The 27,433-nt window shown below is 40.8% G+C and overlaps 1 protein-coding gene across 1 annotated transcript in view; it reads left to right on the plus strand.

The window, feature by feature from the left end:
• Nucleotides 1-24,558, plus strand: part of lamb2 (laminin, beta 2 (laminin S)) — a 50,917-nt gene extending 26,359 nt beyond the window's left edge. Inside the window, exons 8-35 of the mRNA XM_034591344.1 lie at nucleotides 3,917-4,119; nucleotides 4,296-4,416; nucleotides 5,118-5,306; nucleotides 6,108-6,287; nucleotides 6,739-6,851; nucleotides 8,419-8,498; nucleotides 10,433-10,568; nucleotides 10,669-10,827; nucleotides 11,283-11,410; nucleotides 11,498-11,627; nucleotides 11,720-11,912; nucleotides 13,185-13,328; nucleotides 13,736-13,967; nucleotides 15,038-15,207; nucleotides 17,642-17,866; nucleotides 17,969-18,186; nucleotides 18,275-18,371; nucleotides 18,949-19,130; nucleotides 19,234-19,424; nucleotides 19,646-19,830; nucleotides 19,979-20,220; nucleotides 20,591-20,794; nucleotides 21,004-21,148; nucleotides 21,239-21,446; nucleotides 21,535-21,676; nucleotides 22,825-23,001; nucleotides 23,157-23,316; nucleotides 24,171-24,558. Coding sequence (XP_034447235.1) covers nucleotides 3,917-4,119; nucleotides 4,296-4,416; nucleotides 5,118-5,306; nucleotides 6,108-6,287; nucleotides 6,739-6,851; nucleotides 8,419-8,498; nucleotides 10,433-10,568; nucleotides 10,669-10,827; nucleotides 11,283-11,410; nucleotides 11,498-11,627; nucleotides 11,720-11,912; nucleotides 13,185-13,328; nucleotides 13,736-13,967; nucleotides 15,038-15,207; nucleotides 17,642-17,866; nucleotides 17,969-18,186; nucleotides 18,275-18,371; nucleotides 18,949-19,130; nucleotides 19,234-19,424; nucleotides 19,646-19,830; nucleotides 19,979-20,220; nucleotides 20,591-20,794; nucleotides 21,004-21,148; nucleotides 21,239-21,446; nucleotides 21,535-21,676; nucleotides 22,825-23,001; nucleotides 23,157-23,316; nucleotides 24,171-24,307 — 4,691 coding nt within the window. The 3' untranslated portion in view covers nucleotides 24,308-24,558. The remainder of the gene's footprint in view (nucleotides 1-3,916; nucleotides 4,120-4,295; nucleotides 4,417-5,117; nucleotides 5,307-6,107; nucleotides 6,288-6,738; nucleotides 6,852-8,418; nucleotides 8,499-10,432; nucleotides 10,569-10,668; nucleotides 10,828-11,282; nucleotides 11,411-11,497; nucleotides 11,628-11,719; nucleotides 11,913-13,184; nucleotides 13,329-13,735; nucleotides 13,968-15,037; nucleotides 15,208-17,641; nucleotides 17,867-17,968; nucleotides 18,187-18,274; nucleotides 18,372-18,948; nucleotides 19,131-19,233; nucleotides 19,425-19,645; nucleotides 19,831-19,978; nucleotides 20,221-20,590; nucleotides 20,795-21,003; nucleotides 21,149-21,238; nucleotides 21,447-21,534; nucleotides 21,677-22,824; nucleotides 23,002-23,156; nucleotides 23,317-24,170) is intronic.
• The last annotated feature ends 2,875 nt before the right edge of the window (nucleotides 24,559-27,433 follow it).

The raw sequence follows: 27,433 nt of genomic DNA on the forward strand, positions 1-27,433 counted from the left end.
ACACACACACACACACACACACACACACACACACTAACACTAACACACTTAACGCTGTCCACTTGTGATCGAAAACCTCAGGACTGATGTGGATGCCAGATCTGAAAAGGACCTATGTTGTGATGAAAAAAGTTGTTGGATAAGATTTACGTTTCTTTTTGTTACAAAGCTTTAAATAATGTCAGCTAATGTAGAGCGCACATCCCTGTTGCTGTTTGTAACTGTGCAGCCAGATGTTTCCTTAGTTTAGGGGTATATAAAAGCTTAAACGCTCTACAGCATAGGTAACAGCAGCTGTAAATAAGCTTTTATTTAAAAGATATAATTAAATACATCAATATAGTGGTTTAAATCAAGCATTAATATGGGAAATCATACACAGATTTTAAAGCGAAACCAGTTATTTCACAGAAAATTCTCTCCCGTTCTTTAGTTGGTTTTGTTCACATTTGTCACCTTAAATCAAACCGGGCACAATTAGCTCTTGTTATCTAGCTGTGACACATTATGGACTGGAACAGCTTTTCTCTCTGGACCGTGAAACATGGCCCTGCTGTGTGGAAGCCATGGAGAGATGTGAAAAGCAGCTGTTTCTCTCCCACACAGCCCCGCTGTCCTGGCCCTCATGTTTAGACTGGCAGGACATGAGAGCTGTTCCCAGAAACCCGAGCTCGGTTTCCACTGCAGCAGCAGAGGTTGACTTGTCCTGTTGTTAAATAACTGGATGCAACTAGCCCTCGTGGAGAGCTCTGACCCCTGAACAATCCATATTTAATGTCTGTTGTTGTAAAGACAATGAATCACCATGCAGCCAATGTAGAACTTTTTGTCCTGACTTTAACCTATTCTGCCTCTTTAATTAGGAGACCATAACCCCAATCCCGACCCTGACTCGAACCTTAACCATCTTACATGTAAAGCATTTGACCAGCCGAGCCTTTGGGGAATAATACACAGCCTGAGAGGAAGCACGTCAGGGAGGCTTCTTTTCTGTCTGACTGCCTCTCTCTGTGTTCCAGCATTTGTTCAACTGGCCTTTCAAATTTTATACAATAAACTTCAGATCAACTATGCTCCGTAACACTTCCAAATACTCCCTATACCTTTATAATCCTAGTTATGAAGAAAAAAATAATCTCTGTTTATTTCTATATCAGCTAGTGTTTGTTAAAAGAAATGCAGAGACTTTAGAGATTTTTGTCCCTCAGGTTTTGTTGCCGAAACATCAAATGTGCTGTTGTCGCTTATAATAACTTTCTATCATAACAATTAACTTAAATAATGTTTTCTTCTTTCAAAATTAAGTTTCAAGATCAAAGCACTCAAGTTTTAAATGCATTTTTAGCCCCGTCAGTCACTTGATTAAAGGATAGCAGTCTTTGGTCTCTCAAACATTCATGGTTCATAGAGGATGCCTCCTCGAACTACTTCTTGCCAGTATATTAGCATTAGCAGTTTCTTCCAGTAGTTTGGTTTATGGCTAAATACCAGCAAAACTAATTACATTCTAATTCTATGCTAATTTGCTAATGTTAGCATGCTTATATTACCATGTTAGCATTGTCATGAACATGTTAGCTTGCTGATGTTAGCATTTAAGCACTGCTGTGCCCAGTAGAACAAGACGGGTCACTAGCATGGCTGTAGACTTAGTCCTGTAATAAAGAAGTAATTATTTAAGGCATTTTTTACTTGGCATGGTGACATACCTGCTAAACCACAGCCTCACAGACTCTTCTATTTGTTAAGTGTTGTTGGTATTTCCGAAGTGATTTTATTCATTTCATCAGGAGAAACACCATTTGAAGAATGAACAAAATGTATTGCCATGCACAGTAAGAGATGAATGTGATGGGATGTAAATGGGTCTATTTAGTGGTTAGACCCAACATGATGTCATCAAGGTTTGAAGGTGGCATGGCTGCATAGTATAGGAAACCCACCAGAGGTCTAGACACTGGTGGTGGGAAATGGGATCTAGAAAATGTTGAGGATCTGAGGAAATGAGCTGATTAGAAGAGGAGAGTGAAAGGGAATGGTGAATGAATGAGACATAGAGAAAGTCTTTCTGATTGAACTGTAATGCTTCATTACAATTAATCAGGAAATGTGTATACTTACGCTTGAAATATAAAAATGTTGTCTGCAACTCACTACCTCTTACTAGACTCCATGAATATGTTCAGTTTGAAGTCACTGCCAGCTGACTAGCAGACTGTTCTCCGGTCTATATTACTGCATGAGGAGAAACAGACACTGCCATAGTGTAGTGTAGCTGGAGGGATTAGCTCTTGTCTGTCAGAGTGGGGCTCTGTTACTGCAGATAAAGTCAGCGGGGTAGGATCAGAGTGTGGAAGAATATAAATTCTCCCATGAAGCATTTCATCCATCTTAATGTAAGACTGCTCTTTCAACTGCAGCACAGTTTCAAATGACGTGAAAGTCGGGATAAAAAAAACAACTGTTTTAAATCTTTGTCGGATTCAGTTTTGTGGAGAAAAACAGCTTTAGAAGCAGATTCAATATAGACTGAAGTTCCTCTATTGCTAAATTATGAATGTTATGTTCATAATCATCATAATTATATGATAATAGGTATTCACTCTGAGCCTACTGGTATGCATATTTAATGGGGCCAGTATTGTAGTCTCTGTGTGTGTGTGTGTGTGTGTGTGTGTGTGTGTGTGTGTGTGTGTGTGTGTGTGTGTGTGTGTGTGTGTGTGTGTGTGTGTGTGTTTTCTGGTGAACAGCTTAACCTTAACAGCGTAGGTATTTCCATCCACTGCTCTTCTATCAGATTGACAAGGTGATGAGACAAATACATCTCTGTGGAAAGAAGTCATTATATGTCTCCCCAGTAAAAAACAAATATTCAAATCATTTTAGGGAGGGTTAAGAGGCAGGATGTGGGAAGAACCATTTCAACACCCCATTCCATTACTGTCCGTCATTTTCAGATTTTCCATCGTCCAGGAATGTACTTCATTCATACAAATTAGAAATAAGCAATAAACGTTAATAAATTGAATAACAAAATCCATTCATTGCAAAAACCTACTCTAGAGTTCAGCAAAAACAAATACAGTATAAGGCTTCATCCGTATGAAATTGTCAATGGGATCTTCCAAAGTTAATGTGTTTAGTATGAAATTCCTTCTTTGTGTGGCTGTGGTCCAATAGCCACACAAAGCAATCCATACCTTTAACTACAATTGCACTCAGTTGGGCGCATACCAAGGCCCCACAGTCCCCTCATGAAACAACATTTGAATTCAGTAGATCCAGATTAATTTCACATCTGCACCAAATTACACACACTTACACACTCGGATTTTTAAAAATCAAGATCCATGAATTTTCCTTAGAGAAACCAACGAAACTGTGGTAAAATGCCCTATCTCAAAATGTTCAAGAAAGTGGAAAACAAATCCTGGATCAAACAAACAAACAAACAAACAAACAAACAAACAAACAAAAACATAATTGGTTGTGTAACTCTGATTTGTATTTGTATATGGCAACTGGTCTGTGTAATTATTAAAGATACAATTTTTAGAGATAAAAGATGATAAATAGATGCTGTTTTTAAATGATTTAAAAAGTTAAAAAGTCTTAGCCCTTCCATGTAGCTTATAAAATTGTTTCATTGTTTAAGTGGTGAACGTTATCAACATGTCATCAGGATTTAAACTGCGCCTCCTAAAGTTCCATATATGTGGTTCCTCCAAACTCTGAGGACTAACTACTCCCCAGACCATCTCAGATCATCAACTGTTGTTCACCCATAATGCTTTGCCACACAGCTTTTTCCCGCTCCACTGGCCCAGACTGGGAAAAATATGCTGTTGTGCAGTTGTCCACAAGACAACACCATGTTCTTCCTCCACTTAGTCTCTTCATGTCTTCTTGTCCACAGACCAGCTGAAGATCACAAACCTGAGAGTGAACTTCACCAAACTTCACACACTGGGAGACAACCTGCTGGACCCGAGGGCAGAAATAAAGGAGAAGTATTACTATGCCATATATGAGCTTGTCATACGAGGAAACTGCTTTTGCTACGGCCACGCCTCCGAGTGCGCCCCCATCAACGGCATCAGGGATGATATAGAAGGAATGGTGAGATTACACCCACCCACCCACCCACACACACACCCACCCACCCACACACACACACACACACACACACACACACACACACACACACACACACACACACACACACACACACACACACACACACTCATCCCCAAACAGTTTGAAGCAACTCTCCTTCCCTTTCCTCTCGTTTTAAGGTTCACGGCAGGTGTGTGTGTAACCATAACACCAAGGGTTTGAACTGTGAGCTATGTGAGGACTTCCACAATGACCTGCCCTGGAAACCAGCTGAGGGACGCAACACCAACGCCTGCAAGAGTGAGTCCTGAAGAGACAGCCCAATGGACATTAAAGGGATAGTTCACCGAAAAGTTCACTCCTTATCTACTCCCCCTTATGCCGATGGAGGGGTGGGTGAAGTGCTTGAGTGCACAAAACACTTTTGGAGTTTCAGGGGTAAACAGCGTTGCAGCCAAATCCAATACATTTGAAGTAACTGGGGACTCCTTCTTCAGACGTAATAAAACTACAGAAAAAATCCGTAACATGCCTCCATACTGCTCCTGTGGTGTCATCCAAGTGTCCGGAAGCCAGACATTCAAATTCGACTTGAAACTGCGTAATTTTTTCTGCAGTTCTTGCGAGAACTTGTGAGTATCGCAAGAACTCTCAAGAACTGCAGTTACTGCAGCAGTAACTAAGGCTTTAGCTGCAATGCTGTTTACCCCTGAAACTCCCAAAATGTTTTAAGGACTCAAACACTTCCCCCACCCCTCCATCAGTACAGTGTTGAGTAGATGAATGAATTTTCATTCTTGGGTGAACTATCCCTTTAAGTGTGGTGCAACAGCAGAACTTTATATATAGCGATAGTTAGCTAAATGACAGAGTTATTTACACATTAAAAGATATAACCTGAGCTGCTTTTTGGACTTTAATCCCTCGAAGAAAGTGGAAATGAAAAAGCAGAATAACATAATTTATGACTAATCTGTTGGAATTCATAACCTGTTTTGTAGAGTGTAACTGTAACGGCCACTCCACCACGTGCCACTTTGACATGGCGGTGTATTTGGCCATGGCTAACACCAGCGGAGGAGTGTGTGACGACTGTCAGCACAACACCATGGGACGTAACTGTGAGATGTGCAAACCGTTCTACTACAAAGACCCCATCAAGGATATGAGGGACCCACGCGTTTGCGTAGGTGAGTGTCTTTGTGTGGCTCATTAGGGGATTGTCTGTCTGTCTGTGGAATGCATATCTCGCGACTTTTCATACTGGGCATGTATAATCGTAGTGATCCAGGGGAGTGCAGTATTAAATTTGGTGCAATTTGGACACTTATTCATTTATTGGAAATTGAATAAACAGGCAACGAGCACTCTTTAGCAGTCAGTGGGGGCGGGGCAGTGTGCCTTCAGTCTGTGGACCAAGTTCTTCTCCTACGTTCTTAGATAAACTATAGTAGCGGTCGGCAACTGGTGGCCTGCGGCAAACAAAACCTGTCCTGCCAGATCAATTTGATCATTTTGTTTTACTTTTTCACCATATCGGACTGAGACACAGACACACAGCTTGTTGCTTAACAGACCTCTGAAATAACAATAAGTGATTCAAGCTTTTACAAAGTATATAAACCAAACAAATGAACAGTAAAAAAGCAAATTCAGTTTAATTTTATGAAAAGCATTGACTGTAAAATCTTCATTGCAGATAAACCAGGTAGGATGAACACAAAGTTTTCTAACTTCACTCTGCACCATATACTATTTATAAAAAGCCCTGCACACAACTGTTTGATGAGGACTCACTAATGATGAGGAAAGTATTTCCAGAGCTTTAGCACAGGACAAGAGAACAGAGCATTCCAAACAGGCAGGTTTAGAACAGGCACTGCACTAATATATTTAAACACAAAGTTTTATTCCAACACATCATAAAATAAACTCACACACAAGCCAGACAAACTGAGCACATAACATTTAACTTCTCCTCTGTCCCATAGCGTGTGACTGCGACCCGGATGGTTCTCAGAATGGGGGGATGTGCGACAGCCACACAGACCCTTCCCTCGGCATGGTGGGAGGTCAGTGCCGTTGCAAGGCCAACGTCGAGGGGCCGCGTTGCGACAAGTGTAAAACCGGCTTCTTTGGCCTGAGCGCCGAAAACCCTCAGGGCTGCCAACGTGAGTACATTCTCTACGACTGCTCACACAAGCACAAAAATGTTGTAACAACCTAGATTGTCCACTCTGAGATGAGGTTCCTCATGTATTCCACAATGTATATTTGCAAAAGATGCTGTATAGAGATCTGATACTTTATAATAAATGGTCTTTTAATGTTATGATAAAATCATATCATTAAATTGAAATCTATAAAGATTCAAACTACATAAACGCCTACACTCTTTATTACAAACAGGACTGTCTTTATTAACTAAACTCAATGGAACTCGGGCCATCTCCCAATGGGCTCAGTACCTGATCACAGTGAAAGTTATGACAGTGCCTGCAGTTTATTTTTCTTTCTTTTTTTTTATGTTGATGATTTTTTGTTCCAATGTGCTGCAGTAACTAGTTGTGTGTGAGTAAACGTCGTGACTTTTGCCCTCTGCCCTGTGCCCTCGCTCTGCAGCTTGCTGGTGCGACAACAGAGGAACCGTGTTAGGAAGCTCCCAGTGTGACCCCATCAGTGGAGACTGCTTCTGCAAGCGACTCGTCACTGGACGCAGCTGTGACCAGTGTCTGGTAAGACGACGTAGCAATAAGACTTGTCTTTTTAGGCTTAAAGGGATAGTTCACAGAAAAATGAAAATTCACTCATCATCTACTCATCACTATACCGATGAAGGTACAATCCGATACAGTAGTAGCAACTAGCGACCTATACTTCAGACGTGTAAGACAACGGAAAAAAACACAACATGCCTCCATACCGCTCATGTGGTGTCATCCAAGTGTCCACAAGCCCCAACCTTCATATTCGACTCGAAAAGAGGTAATTTATACCCTGTTTTAAGCCTAAAAGTCCACTGGAATTGACTAAGCTAGCGGACGTAGCCACACGATGGTGTGTCCGAAGGGCTATGAATGCACCTCAAGGGAAGATATCAGTGGACATTTAGGCTCAAAACATTGTGTAAATTATGCAGTTTCAAGTCAAATATGAATGTCGGAGGTTTGTTTTCTGACGTAAATGGAGAATCTGATATTTTCTTTCTTCCTTGTTTTTTCTATATATATATATATATAAATTGACTTTTCTTACTTACTTACAAACTTACTATTGGTAGTAATGTGGGGTTGAACAAAATACCCTCCCATATTTTCGCTGACCTTTATGTCTACAAAGGGAGCGGGTCCTCCTCCACAGAATCTGTCATGGAGCACCACCATATTTCTACAGCAGACCAGAGTGAACAAACTAGAAACTGGCTGTTGAGAGGACGATTTACATTTTATGATATTTTTACACATACTTAAAAGGAAGGAAGGGGAAAGGGAGGGGAATTCAGTTTGTTGCAATCTGTCGCCTTACCACTAGATGTCACTAAATCTTACACACTGACCCTTTAAATTTGAATGAAGGCAAGTCTAATTGGTTGATGATGCTTCTTTACTTTTCACTCTGTTCCTTTCTCCTGTTTATCTCCCACACTTTCTGCCCCAGCAGCCCGAGATGTGATGTGGTGATCAGCTTCCTTCTCTAATTAAACCTGTTGTCCCAAAGCTACTCAGCCAGGAATAGTGTAGGGAGGAATGTGAGCCTGGGCTCTGTGTCTAAATTTAGCCCAGGGATTTGAGACTTGTCCGGTTGGTGTGGGTTACAGCAGGCCTAAAATGGTCAGGGCCTGGACCTGGTCCGAAAGCGGCTCCTGACAGTGCAGAGCCTCATTTTAGAAACAATAATGTCATCAGTGGAAATAATATTTGAATGAATCCTTCTGAAGAGAAAATGTACATTACTGTCACTGTGGTGAAACGGAACTAATATAGACATTATATGCAAACGTACACATACAAAGAAGCTGCCTCAGAAAAAAATATATCCACATTGTAAAGCTCTATTTTAAAGAGAAGATCTGACAAAGTTAACTAGAAGGAACAAGGTAGTAATAAAATAACCCTGAAGGCAATGCATGATGTTTTATTGGATTAGAGAGCTGGGTGTAATATTTATGGCTCACACACAGTCATGACAGTCAAGCTGCTGTGGAAGTTCCCCTCAGTCCATACAGTAATAGCATGTGATACATCATGTCTGTCTGGAGCTAACTGTCTGTCTCCCCGTCCCTCTGTCCTCCTGTGTTTCCAGCCTGAACACTGGGCACTGAACCACGACCTGAACGGCTGCAGAGGTTGCGATTGTGACATCGGAGGAGCGCTGGACAACCTGTGAGTGGTGCTGTAGTCTCAGTCTGGAGTATAACATCACGTCTGTGGCTGTTAGAAATTATTAGTTTTTGTCTTTAACAACATCTAGAAACTGATCATTATCCCCAAAGCAGCAGCTACAGCATCAGATTTATTGGCCTCCACCTTTTACCCTGGGAGCAGTCATTTTTTATACTTCTTGTTAAATGTTATGATATCCTTGATATCCTATATTCAGACACAATGCACTGATACAGTTACCCATTGATAATAGAAACATGACTCTAGATCTCTCAGTCAGTCAGGCCACTGTTTTAATCCAAACTTCTATTAGATCTATGCTATAGAAACATTCACAAACATTTATGATCCCCAGTGGATGACTCATACTGACTGTGGGCAGCCCCTAACATGTCCTGTTGTACCACTAGAATTTAAAAGTGAACTAAGTTATTACTTTGCCTCCGTGCCGGCAACAGCCATTAGCCAGAGGCATTATGTTTTTTTCGGGATGTCAGTCTGTACGTACATCAATCCCGTTCTCATGAAGGCGATAACTGAAAAACATCATGAGGGAATTTCTTCAAATTTGGTACAAACATTCACTTGGACTCAAAGATTAAACTTCAGAACTGCCAGTAGGGAAGTTCATTAGATCTGGCAAAAACATTGACTTTGACTCATGGATGACTTCATTAGAATTTGGTGGACAAAGGTGACTGTGACCTTATAAAACACATTTTGCATTGTGAATGTAATATCTCAGGAACACCTGAAGGGAATTCTTTCAAATTTGGAATGTTCACTTGGCATCACTGATTAACTGATTAGTTTTCAGTGGTTAAAGGTCACTGCGGCCTCAAAAACATGTTTGTGATATGTCAACACCAACTCGAGGGAATTTCTGCAACTTTTGATCACTTGTCACTTGGACTCAAGTGTTTAGATTTCATTGGTCAAAGGTAAAGGTCACAGGGATTTTATGTTAATCTTGGGGGAAAAAAATGATTGTAGAAATATGTAGACGGAAACTGCACTGGTTGTCAGACGCATACAACCACAGTGGGGTGGTGGTATCTTTGACTTTTTATATAAAAAAACGTTTTCCACTGCAGCTCCTTATCTATTGTGTTTCATGTCAATCCAAGCTATAGAAAAGACTTGTGCAACTTCGTCTATAAAAAACAAGTGGTACTTTTAATTCCACAGGCAAACAAATGACCCACTTTAAAACTGTTAGCTGGTTTGCTGGGAAACACATTCATGTTCTTCTTAAGATGAATTGTAATAACTTTGGTCAGCTGTCAACTGTTCATCTAAAGCCATTGTAGCAACTTTATTCACCATGAAAAATAACAAAATGCGGCTAAGCAGACTCCTTACTGTGCAAATTCGAAAAAAGGATCCATGAGTCCAAGATGCGTCTTATGGTTTTAAACAATATTTTAACCAAAAGCAAAATATGACGGTCAACAGAGAATGTTTGAGCCCTACTCCTGTCTTTGTCTATATTGAACAGGTGAAAAAAGAAAAGCAAAAACCACACTCCTTGCCTCCCTTATCTGGGAGTAATAATAAAAACAATATCTGCAGCCAATTATAAACAATAACAAACACATACTTAATAATAACTTTGGCTCCTACGGCCATCATAACCCATAACCCTAACCCTATTCAAAAGCTTATGACTAAAATACCTAAAAAAAAACAAATGACACCTCCATCCTATTCAGCTGTCAGCTGTTTACCGCAGTGAAATGTTTAGCATGTTAGCATGCTAACATGCTAAACAGAGATGATGAACTTGCTAAACATTTTGATGCTAGCATGCAGCTCAACATACCACTTTGTGTCACTGGCATTGCTAAAGACTGTTTACACTTGTGATTAATGGTGAAGCATCTATAACAAAAACTGTAGCAGTGAATTAACAGAGTAATTTGTCTGCTCTGTAGCTGCTCCATGGAGAGCGGTCAGTGTCGCTGCCGCGGCCACATGATGGGACGCCAGTGTACGCAGGTGGAGTCCGGATATTTCTTCATGGCTGTGGATCACTTCCTGTATGAGGCAGAGTTGGCCAAAATGGGTCAGGTGAGCCAGCTTGTTTTCTTTTTCGGAACACATGTATTGGAGTGATTCCATGGCTCTAGAATGGGAATATAACATTAGAAATATGTCTGAATATTCTTAGGGCTGTATGCTGGAGACCAAGGAGCACCAGCCAGGTCGGCCTGCCACCTGGACGGGAATGGGGTTCGCCCGGGTTCCTGAGGGCGGCACCCTGGAGTTCCTCGTCACTAACATTCCCTACTCCATGGAATATGACTTGCTCATTCGCTACGAGTCACAGGTCTGTGTTTTTGTGCATTTATTATCTGGAAGATCATAAATCAAATAAAAGGATCATGAAGAAATAAAAACACTTAGATGAAAAGGCCATGAACATAATTCTGCTTTATGCCAAGCTAAAAGTCTCCTGACTGACAGACAGATATGAGAGAGGTATCACAGAGCTATCAAATTTAAGACAATTGCATCAGCTATATACTTTCCTTTACAGACAAAGCTCCACTGCCTATTAACATAAAACAGGCTTGTGGTTTTGCATGTTTCAGCCATTAGTCTAGAAATCATGTATATTTTACATGTTAATCATTTTCCAAACCACAGTCGGTTGATGTCCTGTCTTTCAGTCCAGACAGCCATTACCTTGTTACTTTTCTCTTCCCCTTTTTCGTGCTCATATTTCATGGTCAGTGTGCATCTGGCTGCATATTAACCATGTAACACTGTTTTTTTTGCTAGATGCCACGGGACTGGGAGGAGGTGCGGATAACGGTGATCCGTCCAGGGCCGATTCCTACCAGCAGCCCGTGTGGAAACACCATCCCAGATGATGACAGGCTCACAGTCTCCCTGCACGCTGGAGCCAGGTCCGTGGCTCAAACACTCAACAAACACACTAAAGCATTACACGTAATCGCTGAATGTGAACTGTGAGCTGACTCTGTTTGCCTCAGGTTTGCGGTCCCTCCTCAGCCTGTGTGTCTGGAGAGAGGTGTGACATACACCCTCCGCTTTGAGTTCCGACGCTATCATGATGCCAACAGTATCCTTACCGGAGCCGACGCCGTCATCCTTGTGGACTCGGTGAGAATCTTTTTTTCCAATAAGCGTCTGACTCATAAAGAAATTGTAGTTTTCATTCCACACTCAAACATCTCCCTCCTCATCTTCTCTAGATCTCCTTGATGCCACGCCACTTCTCCATGGAGATGTTCAACGCAGGGGATTCAGCCTCGAGCATCAGGAAGCAGACCTATGAGCGGTACCGCTGCCACGAGGGGGCGAAGAGTGTGTCCCGTCCGCTGATGAGTGACACCTGTGCCAAGCTCATCACCAGCATGTCGGCCATCATAAATGACGGCGCTCTGCGTGAGTGGAGAAAAGGCTTATTAAACTGCCTCCAATTATTTAATATTGTTTACAATGCAGGAGGCTAGAGGGTGACATGGCCCTTTTCCTGACATTTAACCACCCTTGAATGTTGAAGTTAAAGGGGAATTGCAGTATTTTCCGACCTGGCCCCGTGTTTATTAATGTGGATGTGTAAATGAATAGTAAGAGAAGCAACAAGGAGAGAGGGATAACTAGCTGCTGCTTGGTTGAGAGTGAGACGGCATGTGTAAGGTTGCAAAGACCCAGAATAACAATTTGAGTCTTTTATTGGTAAAAAAACATCACTTTTAGTGGACATTTAATGGACTGTCGCAGTTGCCCCATAAGAAGCCACTGCAGCTGTGTTGCGGCTGCCGGCAGAGGCGACCTACTGGACCAATTCCAAACATTTTTGCGAAATACTTTCAATTACACACACACATTTATAAACCCAGGTTAAAAAACTACTGCAATCCCCCTTTAACATTTTTAATTAAGTTTCTTTAATGAGATTTATTAATTGTTAAAGGCATCTTACTCTTTACATGACAATATATTTGTTGACTGGCACAGGAGGGAGAACTGGTCGTCCACTAACCAGAAGGTTGTGTGGTGTGAACCCCCAAATTGCCCCTGACAACTGTGCCAGCAGTGTGAGAATGATGTGTAATAGAAAAGTGCAGCACATAGATGATTCATATTCTTAGATACATATTAAGGAACAGACAAATGCAGTCCATTTACTGTCCATTTCACCAATCACTGATGCTTTTCTCCTCTAGATAGACCCTGGTATATATACTGTCTGTCAAAGACTGCAAACAATTTACCTAAGAGCCATAACCAAGCCAGAGATTAAGGTTCACACTACTGAAGCATGAGTGTTCTTTAATTCGAACTGAGGCACTCAAAATGTTGTCTATCACAGTCAAATAAGCTTTGATCTTGGCATTCTGCACCTGTTAAGGGGGAAATGCTTAGAGTTAGTTAGACTCCGTTCTTTGTATAATTCAGGACAAGCCGTGGTAGGGTTTGCTTGTGACTCAGCAGGTCCTGAAATAACACAAACGAAAGGAAAAGCCTCTCTAGGCTAATAAGCCTCCCTTTCAGGAGTGAGGTAAAACACCACTGGCACACCACACAAGTCTCAGCTGTCAGTCAACAGGTTGAGTGACGTGTAAAATTAGTAATGATATTAAATATTTTGACTCAGTCTTTATTGATTGAGCAGTGTGTTCATGATGCCTTTGTTTCTTTGTCCTCGTCCAGCTTGTAATTGCGACCCCCAGGGCTCCGTCAGCTCTTTGTGTGATGTCCGCGGGGGCCAGTGCCGCTGCAGGCCCAATGTGATTGGTCGACGTTGTGACCAGTGTGCGCCAGGAACTTACGGCTTCGGACCCTCAGGCTGCATAGGTGAGAAAGTCAGATACAACTCAAGGCCTTATCATCTTCACTTGAGATGCAGATCTGTTAAAGCAACATATCATGTGATGGAACATATCAACATTGTCCATATTTGCACTCTCTTAACCTAAATTAAATCACTTTGATTATTTTATTATGTCATATATTATATTTACAAGGTAAAGTGACTAATATTTGTTTGCAGCAACATTAAAACATTGACCTGTTTCAATTTTGATGCCTATCGGTTTTGAGCATAGTGGCGCCCTCTACTGTCTCTCAGTGCACAACTGCAAATGCAAAGTTAATAAATGATTTCTCTTTTATCCCTCTTTTTCTCTTTCTCCCTTGATTCGTTTTCTGCTTCACTTACCCCCCTTCTCCCTGTGCCTCCCCCTGTGCCTCCCCCTGTCCAGCCTGCGGGTGCAGCTTGGAAGGCTCTGTGACTCGACTCTGTGACAAGTTCACCGGTCAGTGCCAGTGCCGCCCGGGAGCGTTTGGTCAGCATTGCGACGGGTGCCAGGCGGGTCACTGGGGTTTCCCCAACTGCCGACCATGCCAGTGTAACGGACATGCAGACAAGTGTGACCAGAGGACCGGAGCCTGCATCAACTGCAAGGACAACACTGGAGGAGACAAGTGTGAAAGGTGATACTTCAGTACGAGGGGTTCAGTTCATACTTAAGATGTTGGTTTGCTTGGTTTCTTCAATGCTTTATGTTTGTTAGTTCTATAAGAAAGGACATACACACAACAAATATGAAATGAAATAAAATAAAAATATAGTATAGAATAGAACACACGCAATGGGCCTCATGCAAGAACGTGTTCGTACTCTTATCCTTAAGGTCTCTACACATTACATTACATTTGTTTGTATGGTGAGTTCTTATTAACATGTTATGTCGGATTCAACAAACACATCATGTGAACATGATGAATGCTGCCTAGGTGTATTTGAGAGAGCGTTCACAAGGAAAGCTAATCAGCTTAATTAACGCTCTAATGACCAAATAAGGCTCCTAATGTCCCAATGTCAGAAGGGTTCATTCAGGAAAATGAGAGGAAGGAGTAAAAAGACAAACTTGATGATTTTAGAGAGTTGAGTCCTGATTTCAGAGATCCAGAAAGTAAAAGACAGCAATGTCAGCAGTGACCAACTAAAGCAACGCTGTTAACAGTGTCAATGGTATTTAACTGCATCATCTGCCAAACTGCTTCAGATATTGGACCCTGCACAGTGAGAGAATTTAAACCTGAAAGAACAATGTCAATGATTTTTTACTGTGCCTTGTATTACTCTTGTACCAGTCCCTATATACTCAAACACCTGTTATGAGTCTGGTTCTTCTTCTTTGTTTGGTTTACTGGCGGGTGGCAACCAATGTCAAGGTGCATTACCGCCATAAAAATAGTCTGGCTCCTGCTCATTTAGGCATTTCTGACTTCTGAACCTGAATAGCACTATTTTATTGGTTTTTAATGTTTTATACCTATAACCTGTTAAACGCTCCGGGTGGCCATTTTTAAAAGAGTCATCTTTTACTGCAGTAAAAACGTAACTTGAAAAGACATGGCATCAGTGGATTAATTGTTTTACCCTGTTTATAATATAGATACGGACATTATGTGGTTATTTTAAGTCAATGTGAATACACTTTTGATATCACATGCAAAATATATACTACATTCACTTTATTTTTCATTCCTCTCTGTAGGTGTGCCAATGGTTACTACGGTAACCCAGTTCTGGGCATACCATTTAGTGGCCAGTGTCGTCCGTGCCCCTGTCCAGACGGGCCCAACAGCGGACGCCACTTTGCTGCATCTTGTTACCAGGACAACCGTAACAGGCAAATAATCTGCAACTGTAACCAGGGTTACACAGGTAAAGTTCAGATTATTAATGCAATGTTACTTTGTCTTCTTCTTGCTGTCTCGTTCGTCCATTGCTTTCTCCTCACCCTCTTTCTCCTCTTCATCATTAAGTAGAGATACTGATGTGTGTGTTTTGTATGAATTCAGAACCTGTGACACTGTGAACACCAGTTACACACCTGAACTGCATTGTTGTGCTTCTCTTGATGATTTTAAAACTAACTATAAAAACATATCTGCGTCAAAAGAGACAATCACTGAGGCTCCTTCTGCCTCCACAGCAGTTCTAAAATATATCAGCGCTAAAGCGTAAATATTTTTTCTTTACACAACAAGCCAATGGACATGACTGAAAATAAGGTAAGACTGATGTTTGTCGTCGGGCTCTGGTTAATGGTAACCTGTGTTATTTGTCATTTCCCTCCTTCCCCTGTATAACTGGCACAGGGATTGTTAAACGCTCCGGGGTGGCCATTTTTAAGCGTGAGTAATGATGGTTGACCCCTCCACCCTCATCCCTTCCCCTCCACATCCTGCTCCTCCTCTATTTTTTCGTCCAACCCTCCAATTTAACTATCCTATACCCATGTGTGTCCTCAGCACTCCTTTTGTTAATGGTGCTGTGTAAATGTTCCCAACACAAGGACCTGACCCTGATTTGTGTGATTGTGTCACATTACTTTAAAAAAATGTTTTCCACTGAAAAATAGAGGGAAATGTTAGAAAGGTTTTTTACAGAGATGTTGGTGTGATTCTCAGTCTGGGTCAGCTTCTGTCTCCTCTAGAGGTTTAACTGTTCACCTTTATCTATACACGAATGAGGCCGGGATGAGGTTGAGAGGTCAACCCAGCGACAGGAGAGTAAAGGGTTATATTGTTAAAGCCAAACAGTCGCTGATGTAATATTTTCAAACCATCCTAACTTTTTTAACAAAGCACAGTGTAGAACACTGTAGGCTACTGAACCTCAAACTTCTACATGGTCATTGTGACTTGTCTGGTAGATCACAGATTCTCAATTATTCCAAGGATCTCCTACAAGAGAGAAAATATTCCGGGGACCTCCTAAATGTTGTCCCTTTGAGTAATTTGACATAGCCTTATCTTTTACTACTTTGTAATGTGAGAGGACAACACAAGAGAAATGTCTTACAAAAATATATGACATGTATTAAAAAAATATTTTCATATATATATATATATATATATATATATATATATATTTTTTCATTTGAAGTATAAGGCATACTTATGACACTAATGGAAGAGAGACATAGTCCCCCCCTGAAAAGCTCTTCTATTTTCTACCCAAATTCCTCTCCTTCTGCCCAACACTGCATCTAGCTTCCCCTTTGCCCCCTCTCATCCCTGTTCTCCATTAAACTTTCTCTCTTTTCTATTTCTCTCTCATCTAGTCTTCCCTCCGGTGTCAAACATTCCAAGTATTAATTCTTCTCAGTCCAAACAGAATCCAGAAACCTGCAGTATATAATATATCTTTACTGTCCACCAAGGTGGAAATTGGTTTTCGGCAAACCAAAACAAACAAGCAATTAGTAAAACAAACACATATATATATAATGGATATAACAGTGTGAGGTCATACTGTGTGAACCAGGATGTGTGCAGAGTGGATCCATTTGTCTGTGTAGAGAATCTTGAAGCGGAAGGAAATGTCATCTCAGATGTGTCATATGTTAATATGTCGTTTATAATCCACTGAAGGTGTGATGACAAACACAGTTATGTTACTAATGAGAGCTGTTTAACCAAACGTCATTGAGTGATAAGTAACAAAACTGATTCTAGCAACATGTATGAATTTAATAATGTTCATGCTTTGAAGAGATGGGTTAAATCAAGTCTAAAATGTACAAATATGTTTGTTCAATAGATAGTTTCACTGAATATATTGTAGTCCATGTCTAGGACCTTGCAGAGTAGCATAGTATGTAGCATATAATACGCAGTATGAGTGTTGTTGAAGAGATTCCAAGAATAAACTCTCAATTTTACAAGAATAAATTTGTAATTCTATGAGAATAAGGGAAGAAAAACAATTTATTAGGAAATAAGCATCAAGGAGAACCTTTACCAGCTATATACAGTTGTTCAGTACTAAACATTTCTTCCTCCACCAAATTAAATTTCCTTGAAGTCTGTGGGGTTTTCTGCAGAATCTTTTCAAAGTCCAGATACTTGATAATGTATGTGGTGCTGATGAGCCAAAATATCATTTGCGAGACCTACACGAAAGTATAACTTCACAAGATGCTCCATATTCCCCATTTGAACACAGAAGACAGGCTGATCTCCTGTAAAATGACACTTGGTAAACTCAAGGAAGGTCAAGGTTAATTACCAGTTGATTCTTCGGCTATGAGTTCAAGTTTCTCTTTTTTAAACTTTCACTCTATTTTCTGTTTGCTTCTCTCTGAACCTAGGTGATCGATGTGATGAATGTGCCCCGGGTTATTTTGGCAACCCCTCGCAGCCTGGTGGGCACTGCCAGCCGTGCCAGTGCCACAACAACATAGACATGTCGGACATGGGTGCGTGTGACAGGCAAACCGGAGAGTGCAGGAAATGCCTCTACAACACTGAGGGCCCGAGCTGCGGCATCTGCAAGAGCGGCTATTTCGGGGATGCTTCCCGACGCAACTGCAGGAGTGAGTAACATGTTCCGAAAAGACTTGCACGTTAATGTTGTTTCATAAAAGAAGTAACATGATGACGGTATGTTTTTTGTTTGGTAACTATTTTCATTTCAGAGTGCACTTGTAACTTCCTGGGTACTGATAGCAGCCAGTGTATGGAGCGGGGAGACTGTGTGTGCCAGCGCTCCACAGGCCAGTGCCAGTGTCTGCAAAACGTCATAGGTCTGACATGTGACCACTGTGCCCCCAACCACTGGAACCTGGCCAGCGGGAAAGCCTGTGAAACCTGCGGCTGTGACCCCAACAACTCTGTCACCTCCTCGTGTAATGAGGTACGGAACATAAAGAAACTTTATTCAAATTCTGAATACGTTCTGTGACTTAATATAATTTGTTATTTTATCTTTTTCTATCTGGCAGTTTACCGGTCAGTGTCAATGTCGTGATGGCTTTGGAGGGAAGACATGCACAGACTGTCAGGAGAACTACTGGGGAGACCCCAGGACGCAGTGCAGAGGTGAGGACATACCTACACTTTGTGTAGTAGTTGTAATGAACAGAATGAAAAGAACACACAGGATTAAATGCAGTAATTAAGTGCTTTAGCTGCTGAGGTAGAGAGATGGTTATAGACAGCTCATCTATGGACAGTGCAAAAAGCATTGTATGTTAAGATGCTAATTTGAGGGGCGTAGCTTTGATGAGAGAGCTGATTGGAGGGGGTGGGATGTATCTGTTGCATTTTTTTTGCCTGCTCTTGCTAACTTTTCCAGGATTACCAACCCTAACTTTAAGACTCAGATTTACATCCTACGAGTATTTATGCCTCATACATTCTCTCATTTGCTTCAGATATGAATGTGCTGCACATGATCTTTTTCATATTAATCAAGACTTGAAATTGAAGAAATATTAGATTTGGATATTTGCAAATCAATAATTATGATGGAACTGACAGCTGCTATGGTGTCAATTGCTTTATAATTGGTCAAATTTTGCATATAACATACAAACATAAATGAAACTTGTTTTCATTATAAACGATCCTCTTGTCCAATGTTCATGATACACTCCTTGTGCTTTGCCTCCTCCAGCCTGTGACTGTGACTGGCGTGGCATTGAGACCTCTCAGTGTAACCGTGTGACTGGCCACTGCCTTTGCCAGCAGGGGGTGTCAGGTGTGCGCTGTGATCAGTGTGCCAGAGGCTTCTCTGGCCAGTTCCCCAACTGTCAGCCCTGCCACCAGTGCTTCGGGGATTGGGATCGCATTGTTCAGGTGCAGTCACACACCAGTCCTCATTTAGAAGTGAAATACTGAATGTCTGATTGTTGACAAGCGAACCATGATCACACTCTTCACAATTTCGTCTCATTACCAGGACCTGGCAGTGCGCACCAAGGCTCTGACAGAGCGTGCCCATGAGATTCAGACCACTGGGCTCACTGGTGCCTATGAGACGGCCTTCAGAGATCTGGAGGAGAAACTGGCACAGGCTCAGGGAATCGTTAATGCACGCAATGCCACTGCTGCAGCTGTAGCTACCCTAATGGAGCTTATTGAAGATCTAAGGTACAGCTCTGACATTCCACAATATTTTCTGTTTCTCAAGTCAGACTATTCCATCAGTATTAATTTGAAACTTAATGTTGTTTATTTCATTTATTTGCTTTGGGAGTAGAGAAAAATCTCCCCAGCCGAATATTAGATTTAATTTGTCTAAGAAAGTGAATTTGAAATCATATCAGGATTACAGATTACATCTCCCAACAACCCCTTGTCTTGTTGCATAGGGCACAGATCGGTGAGACCACGGACACCCTGAACCGTCTGGAAGGAGACCTAACCATCGTACAGGACAGCAACTCTGAGGCAAGCAAGGAGCTGAGTGCTCTGGAGCGAGAGGCCAAAGAACTAAACCTCACTTCTGAGCAGCTACACCATCAGCTGGACGTCCTGAAAAACTCTAACTTCCTAGGTGAGAAAAAAGGGAGAGTAGAGTTGTCCCCTTTTCTTCCCCTTCTCATCCTAAATAACCCATAGTCCCTAACAACCCATTACTCTAAACTTACTCCAACTTTACTCTGATTGATCGTAGTAAGTGAAAGTGTACATTTCTCCTCTAGGTGCATACGACAGCATCCGTAGCTCCTACAACAAGTCTCGTGATGCTGAGAGGCGTGCCAACCAATCGACAACCACCAGGCCCAGCACAGTCAGCCAATCTGCAGACACCCGCCGCCGCACCGAGCGCCTTATCACCGCCAAGAAGGACGACTTCAATCGTAAAAATGCAGCTAACAAGCGTGCGCTGGGAGACCTCAGCACCAAAGCACAGGGCCTGGACATAAAGAAGATCAACGAGAGGGTTTGATCTCATTCTTTATTCTTTTTAGCAGCTGTTAGCCCTAATAAGATGGGATGGGATGAGATGAGGATCAAGATACACTTTGTTTGCCACCACTGGTAATTTACAGTGAAGTAATTACAGAGGCCCTTACTGCTCTCTTGCTTTCACTGTGTAGTTGCTTGTTTCTCTGCTATGTGATGGTTTCATCAAAATTATGAATTCCCATTTTGGTAAAAACATATTTATTGATATGATAAAACAGAGGTAAAATATTTTTGTTTTTCTACTATTGTAGGACAGCAGAGCAGTGAAGTGTCTCAGTCCTACACATACACATAATGCTGAAAATATCACACAATTACAAATACATGTATACCTGTCCCAACAGGTGTGTGGTGCCCCGGGTGATGCTCCCTGTGGGGAAAGCCCATGTGGGGGTGCAGGTTGCCGTGATGATGAGGGAAACCGTCACTGTGGAGGCCTGAACTGTAACGGGGCTGTGGCAGTAGCTGACAATGCTTTGGAGAGAGCCAAACACGCGGAGAAGGAGCTGAACAAAGCTATGGGAGAGGTGGAGGGACTCTTCAACAAGGTGTGTACTATTGACACATACATGTGAAATTGACTTCACTGGCAGAGTGGATGAAGCCACTCTACCCTCTGAGAACAGTTACAGAATATAAAATAGTTAAGTTTCCATACTTTTTAATCTCTACTATTTATATATAGTAAGATAAACAGTGAGGAGGAAGTTGTATCTGTTGCCCTTATCCCCTATTAGCATTTCTACTTTTCTTTCAGGTGGCAGAGGCCAAGACCAAAGCAGAAGAGGCCAAGGGTAAAGCCCAAGCAGCTCTGGACAAAGCCACAGCCACCAAAAACAAAGTGGAGCGCTCCAACAATGACCTGAGAGACCTCATCAAACAGATCAGGGACTTCCTCACTCGTGAGACTTAGATGACTTCAAAGTTTTTCAAACAACATATAGAATGTCCTATGTCAACCATGTTATTTCTCATGTCCATCTTTCACTCAGAGGAGGGAGCCGATCCAGACAGTATTGAAGCAGTGGCAAACCATGTTTTGGAGCTCTCCATCCCAGCTTCGCCTCTCCAGATCAGACATCTTGCTGATGAAATCAAAGATCGGGTTCGCAGCCTCTCGAATGTGGATGCCATCCTGGCGCAGACACAGGACAATGTCCGCAAGGCGGAACAACTGCTGCTGGATGCCAAGAGGGCAAGGTAGAGGAACCAGCGTCAGACTTGTACTGGTATAAGATTATTTGTGCTAGCAGGGAGCATTTCATGCTTATCACTTTGTTTTTGTTAGGCATCATTCTGAGGGAGTAAAGACCACAGCAGAGACAGTAAAACAGGCCTTGGTGGATGCTAAGACTACCCAGACCTCAGCAGAGAAAGCCATAGCAAGAGCCAAAGAGGACATTGACATGACTGAGGCCCGACTGGCACAGGTAATCAACAAAAACGTCAGTCAGTTATGAGTCACGTTTTTTTTATTGTACACATACCTATATCACTGCTGTATCTATGATGTTTGTTAGAGTTGTTCATCAATGATAGTCCCTTAAAGGATAATTTATTGTATCTGTTTTACAGAACTTTTTCAATTTGAGCTTTAAAATTCCTGATATATATACATAGATATAATAAATCACAAAATATTCACCCTCATTATCATTGCAAACAAAGACATATCATTTTACACAGCAAAATAATATCTATTGAAAGAAACCCGGGCCACCTTAGTACATGCGGTCCCGTCTTCTAAAGCACATAAGGCAGGAGATACACATTAACAGCAAAATATTAGAGGACTGCTTCTTTGATATAAATAAATCTATAATTTGCAAAATTATCCATAGTTTGATAAAGGTGTGTTGCTTCTCTACTATTTTGCATATGCTACTGGACTTATGAGGAACACTGGTAGAACTGTTATAATAATAACTGATATAACTGTTATAATTATTAATAATATAATAACAATATAATATAACATTTAATCCTATAAATTTCAGTTTATTGCCCCCCACCCAACAATAAGAGGAAATTTCTATAAATGTGACAAAGGGTAATAAATATTTTACACATTTTAACACTGGATGGCAAACACAGCTGGTTTCGATCACAAAAATGAATGTATGCAGAGCCCCTTAATAATGTGATTAGCTACTACATTTCATTTCAAAGTGGCAGCTGTGTAAAAGGTCATTTATCAAGTAAATCAAATGTAGATGAAGAGATGAAGCTTTAAATGAAAACATCCTATCTGTGTGGAGCGATGAGGAGACTCAAGTGTTTCTTGACTAAGCACAAAAACAGTCAATTTTCTGTAATGTTTTGTACATTGTTATCCGTCATTTTAGGTTTGATTCAAACAAGTTTAATCATGTCATCATCCCCTTCAATGGTCTAATGGCAAATAGACCCATCAGTTTATCTTGATGTGCTCAACTCCAAATATTGTGTGGGCACGCTGATCATGATTCCTTAGAATTAATGTGTATAATATGATTATGACACGAACATTTCATTTTTAGAACTTCCGCCTTGTCTCATAATAGCAACACAAACTTACTTGTGTGTTTTCTCTCCTTAGATCGAGTCAGAGACGTCCAACGGTGAGAAGGACCTGAATGATGCCATGGACCGCCTGGGCATCCTGGGACAGGAGATCAATGCCCTGAAGACCAAACGTGCCAACAACAGCATGGCAGCGGCCCGAGCCGAAGAGACAGCCACCATGGCACGAGACAAAGCAAATGAAGCCAAGCAGGTGATTATTTGTGTGTGTGTGTGTGTGTGTGTGTGTGTGTGTGTGTGTGTGTGTGTGTGTGTGTGTGTGTGTGTGTGTGTGTGTGTGTATGTGTGGCTTCATTGAAAGAATCAACAGCTATTATAGAAAATTCTTCCTGCTGTCTTGATGTCCAGATTCTAGATGGCCAGCTAACAGACAAATACCACGAGGTGCAGCAGCGGGTTGACAGCAAGGCCAAGGCCGTGCAGGACGCAAAGAAAAGAGCTGAGGGCCTCAGAGACGAAGCAAAGGAACTACTGAGAGATGCCCAGAACAAGCTGCAGAGACTAGCAGGTGCCTACTAACATCAGTGTGTGTTTATGTGTCCATCCAAACATTATCTAAATTTATCTACATCTATCTACTTTCACACAGGGTAGTGCGATTTTGAAGCACCTTACAGGTGACTGGCGCGCTGATCACAACACAGAACACATCTAACGTGTAAAGACTAGTGTATACAAAATATTGAAAGGGTAAAAGAGAAATAATAAAACCAATGAAATAGATTGGTCACTAAAAATAGAATTGATAGAAGCGAATTATCTTAGAACTGTTAAATAACTTGTTGGCCTAGCTGGTGCAAGATCATGAAATTATGAATGAATGAATATAGAGTGTTATATGTCCCAGTCAGTGCTCGTGTGGAATTATGACTAATAAGTTAGTAACTAGACAAGATAGGGAAGCATTGTAGGCTAGACTGTTGGATACAAAACATGTAGTTGCCTCTCTGCATTGTTTAGACAAAGACAGTTGGTCACACCTTAGCTGTTTTCAGTTTATTTAAATCTGAAATTTTCACTTCAGTTTAATCCTATGACTGATGTATTTAAAATACATGTAAAGGAGCATCAATAGGCTTTTTGTCATAAGAAGAGTCAGCCCCATAAAATTGTGTGTCATCATCATAGCTATGAAAACAAATATGACTTTCAAGATGCCATTGATTTAAAAAGTAGTGGTCTTAAAATCAATCCCTGAGGAACCAAATAATTAATTTGTTGTGTTTTGTGAAATTATTATGTACTCTGCAATGTGTTCCCTTTTTTTAAATGACTTTGATGATCAACTGTATCAAAATCAAGTAGATTGACTATGCTATTGTCTAGCTATATAACTATTCCTTAAATTCCCTGTTGTCACAGAGCTAGAAAAGAACTATGAGGAGAACCAGAGGAGGTTGGAGGGGAAAGCTCGTCAGCTGGACGGCTTGGAGGACAAGATGAAAGCCATCCTCAATGACATCAACAGACAGATCCAGATCTACAACACGTGTCAGTAACTCACTGCTCTGTGATGTGTGAAAACGGGTCCATCAACGTGTCATTTAGTTATTTCCCTCAGATACAGTTAGCTGTCAACGGACTTTGAGGAAATGAATTAAAGAAGAAGGCTGGGGTAGTTTATTACTCTCCAAGTGAATCAGAATATTTAAAATACTGTCTTGTATTCAAAACCATTGCCAAAAATTGAGATATATGAACATTTGACTGAACACTTAAATGTTGTCTTGAGCTCACAAATTGTATTTGCATTGAAATATTTCCACTTTACCTCTGCTTGTAATTTCTGAAATAATATGAAAATGTTAATTTTGTTTTGAATATGAAAATGAAAATTATATTTTAGAAAGTCAATGATGCACAGATTTGAGAGTGAATACTTCATCTTTTGAAAAGAATGGTTTACAAACAAGCTGTTCAAATGTTTATTGTTTGTTTTTGTTACTTGGAGTGACAGCTGCATAATCAGCAGGTCATCCTTGTTTTCTCCATCTTTTTATATGAACTCTGTTACTACTGGAAGTATATTCTGAGCTGTGCTCATCAGAAGAAGACTTCATTTAAATTGTATAAAATAAACCTCGAAACAGAGACAAACAGTAGGCTCGAGGAAATGGGCCCTTGTCCCTGTGAAATTTAGGGGCTATATGTAAGTTTTTGATATTGCTACATAACCAATGTTAGCATTAACAACTGTGTACCTAGCAGTCCACAAATGTTGCAAGTTCAACATTGAATCACTTGCATCTGCTACAGTCAGTATGCTAACCAGCTAGCACCATCCTGTCCTATCAGTGGCAAACAAAACGTACATGCAGCCCTGTTAAGGACATGCCTTTCCAGTAAGGATAAAGAGAAGAACAGGGTTGTTGCATTTATGTGGATTTTAAATTTAGAGTTTTCAATTAAAAGTCACACCTAAAATGGTGCTATTTTTTTCATCACATCTGACTTTTTACAAATACAAACAAGTAAACAAATGGTATGATGTGACCATTGTATTTAAAAATAAATGAACTGTGGGACTTGCTAACCTGCCTGCAGGAGGAGGATTGCTGTACCTTTTAACGGACACTACACAGGAATAATAATGGATATCAGTGTTAAGCTGACAAAAAGTATACTTTCAGCATGGATCTAGGGATGCAGTGTCAGAATTGATTAATAAATAAGACATTAGTTTCAGTGGAATTGGAGGTGTTCTGAAGTGGTCAATGTCAGATTTAGGTTTGATTTGGCTTTCTTTGATTTGGCTTATGCTAAGCTAAGCCTAGCAATACGAAGAAAATAGTACAAAATCAGCGCCTATAGAAATCATTGATGAACATGTTCCTTCAAGTCATCACCAGGATTCATTTTTGTAAATGTCAAACCCATGATGCACATATTGTCAATGTTTATCAAATATGCTGTAATGGGATTTTTCTATACAGTCTATGGATGAAATATGTACGAGCTGCAGAACGTGTTGCCTCACTGAAGTGACATTGAATTCTACAGTATAGACACTGTTTTATTGTGCTGTGCTGGTATACTCACGTACTGATTGCATGACAATGTGTGTTTTAGGAAACATAAACCAGAAAAAGAATTGTACACATATTTCCCCCAGCCTGCGTATCAGCTGGTATTTTGATATCTAATTGCCAAAGCAAAAATACCAAAAGATGCTTGTGTACATTTTTGTCAATAAAGTTTAAGTAACTTAACCTTTCTGTGTGTTGAAGTAACTTGTCTTTATTCGTTAGCATTTACACATCACATTTTTATCATGTGAAAAGAGCATTTATGCCATTCTCCGATTCATCCCTTCAGTGTCAGTCTTTTAGATAAAGGCAAAAGGCCAAAAATGATATATACTTATTTAATTTGAATGACTTGTGTATGCATTCACCCGAGGGTCCACATGGTCATACGATGTTCCGCTTCTATTTTTGTGTTCTGTAATGATTCTGTTGAGTGATCATAACGCTCTTTGAGGAACAGATCTCAAAAATGTCTACAATGTCTGATCCTTGTGAATGGTAGCATGAATAGCAGAATAACAGGGAGGCCTTTTATTTTAATTACCTAGTCTTGTAATATTCTTCCCCTTCTCCTGCATATTCACTGACAACTCCCCCCAATAACTGGATACGTTTGTATTCCTGAAGTAAATTAGTAAACATGCAGGCGGCAAGGGATCAAGTTAGCTGAAATGTTATTCAAGATTCAAGATTCAAGATTCAAGAGTTTATTGTCATATGCACAACAATTACATTTAGCAGTCGCTGGCAATGAAATGCTTGGGTCACAGGCTCTCTTCTAGCAATGCTCAGAATATTACACAAGCAGAAAAATATTGAATAAAATAAATATAGAATAGAATATAAAAAAAAATTGAAATAGTGCAAATATGCTAAGGTGCAGAGTTAGTGGAATTATGGCAGATTGTAGGAGTTTAAAAGTCTTATGGCCTGGGGGATGAAACTGTCTCTGAGCCTGGTGGTGCGGGCCCGGATGCTGCTGTACCGTCGGCCAGATGGCAGCAAGCAGAACAGTTTATGGCTGGGGTGATAGGGGTCTTTAATGATCCGGTTGGCCTTCTTCCTACGCCACTGGGTGTAGAAGTCCTGGAACTAATTCCATTTTTCAAAAGTTGTTTTCAAGTAATCAATCCTGAGTGCCATGATTATTTCTCAGGATGCTCTTTGTGTCTACTCATGCTCACAGTCAATTTCATGTTAGTAAGGGGATGACACGCAGGGCCCAGGGTGTCATTTGGTACAAGGCTTCTGTAGTCGGAGTCTTCATGTATGGAAGCCCTGTCAGACCCTTCCTCAGGCCGTTTAAAACAATTCTGTGGGAATAGTACTTTCTTGATTCTTGTTGTTCTGGGTTTGTACCCTCATGGTTGAATGCACTTATTGTAAGTCGCTTTGAATAAAAGCGTCAGCTAACTGAAATGTAATGTAATGTAATAGATATTTACAAAATTGACTTGATTCTGGGATGGTCTAAAATATGATTAAGATGGATGTCCTCAAAAAGACGTGGCCTCCTCAATAGGTAAATGCAGGAGCCACTTTGAGGCACTTATCATGAAGGTTTTTATCGCCATTGGCAAAAAATGCATTCAATCAAAT

The sequence above is a fragment of the Hippoglossus hippoglossus genome, chromosome 7 (genome assembly GCF_009819705.1).
Source record: "Hippoglossus hippoglossus isolate fHipHip1 chromosome 7, fHipHip1.pri, whole genome shotgun sequence".
In the NCBI taxonomy this organism is placed as follows: domain Eukaryota; kingdom Metazoa; phylum Chordata; class Actinopteri; order Pleuronectiformes; family Pleuronectidae; genus Hippoglossus; species Hippoglossus hippoglossus.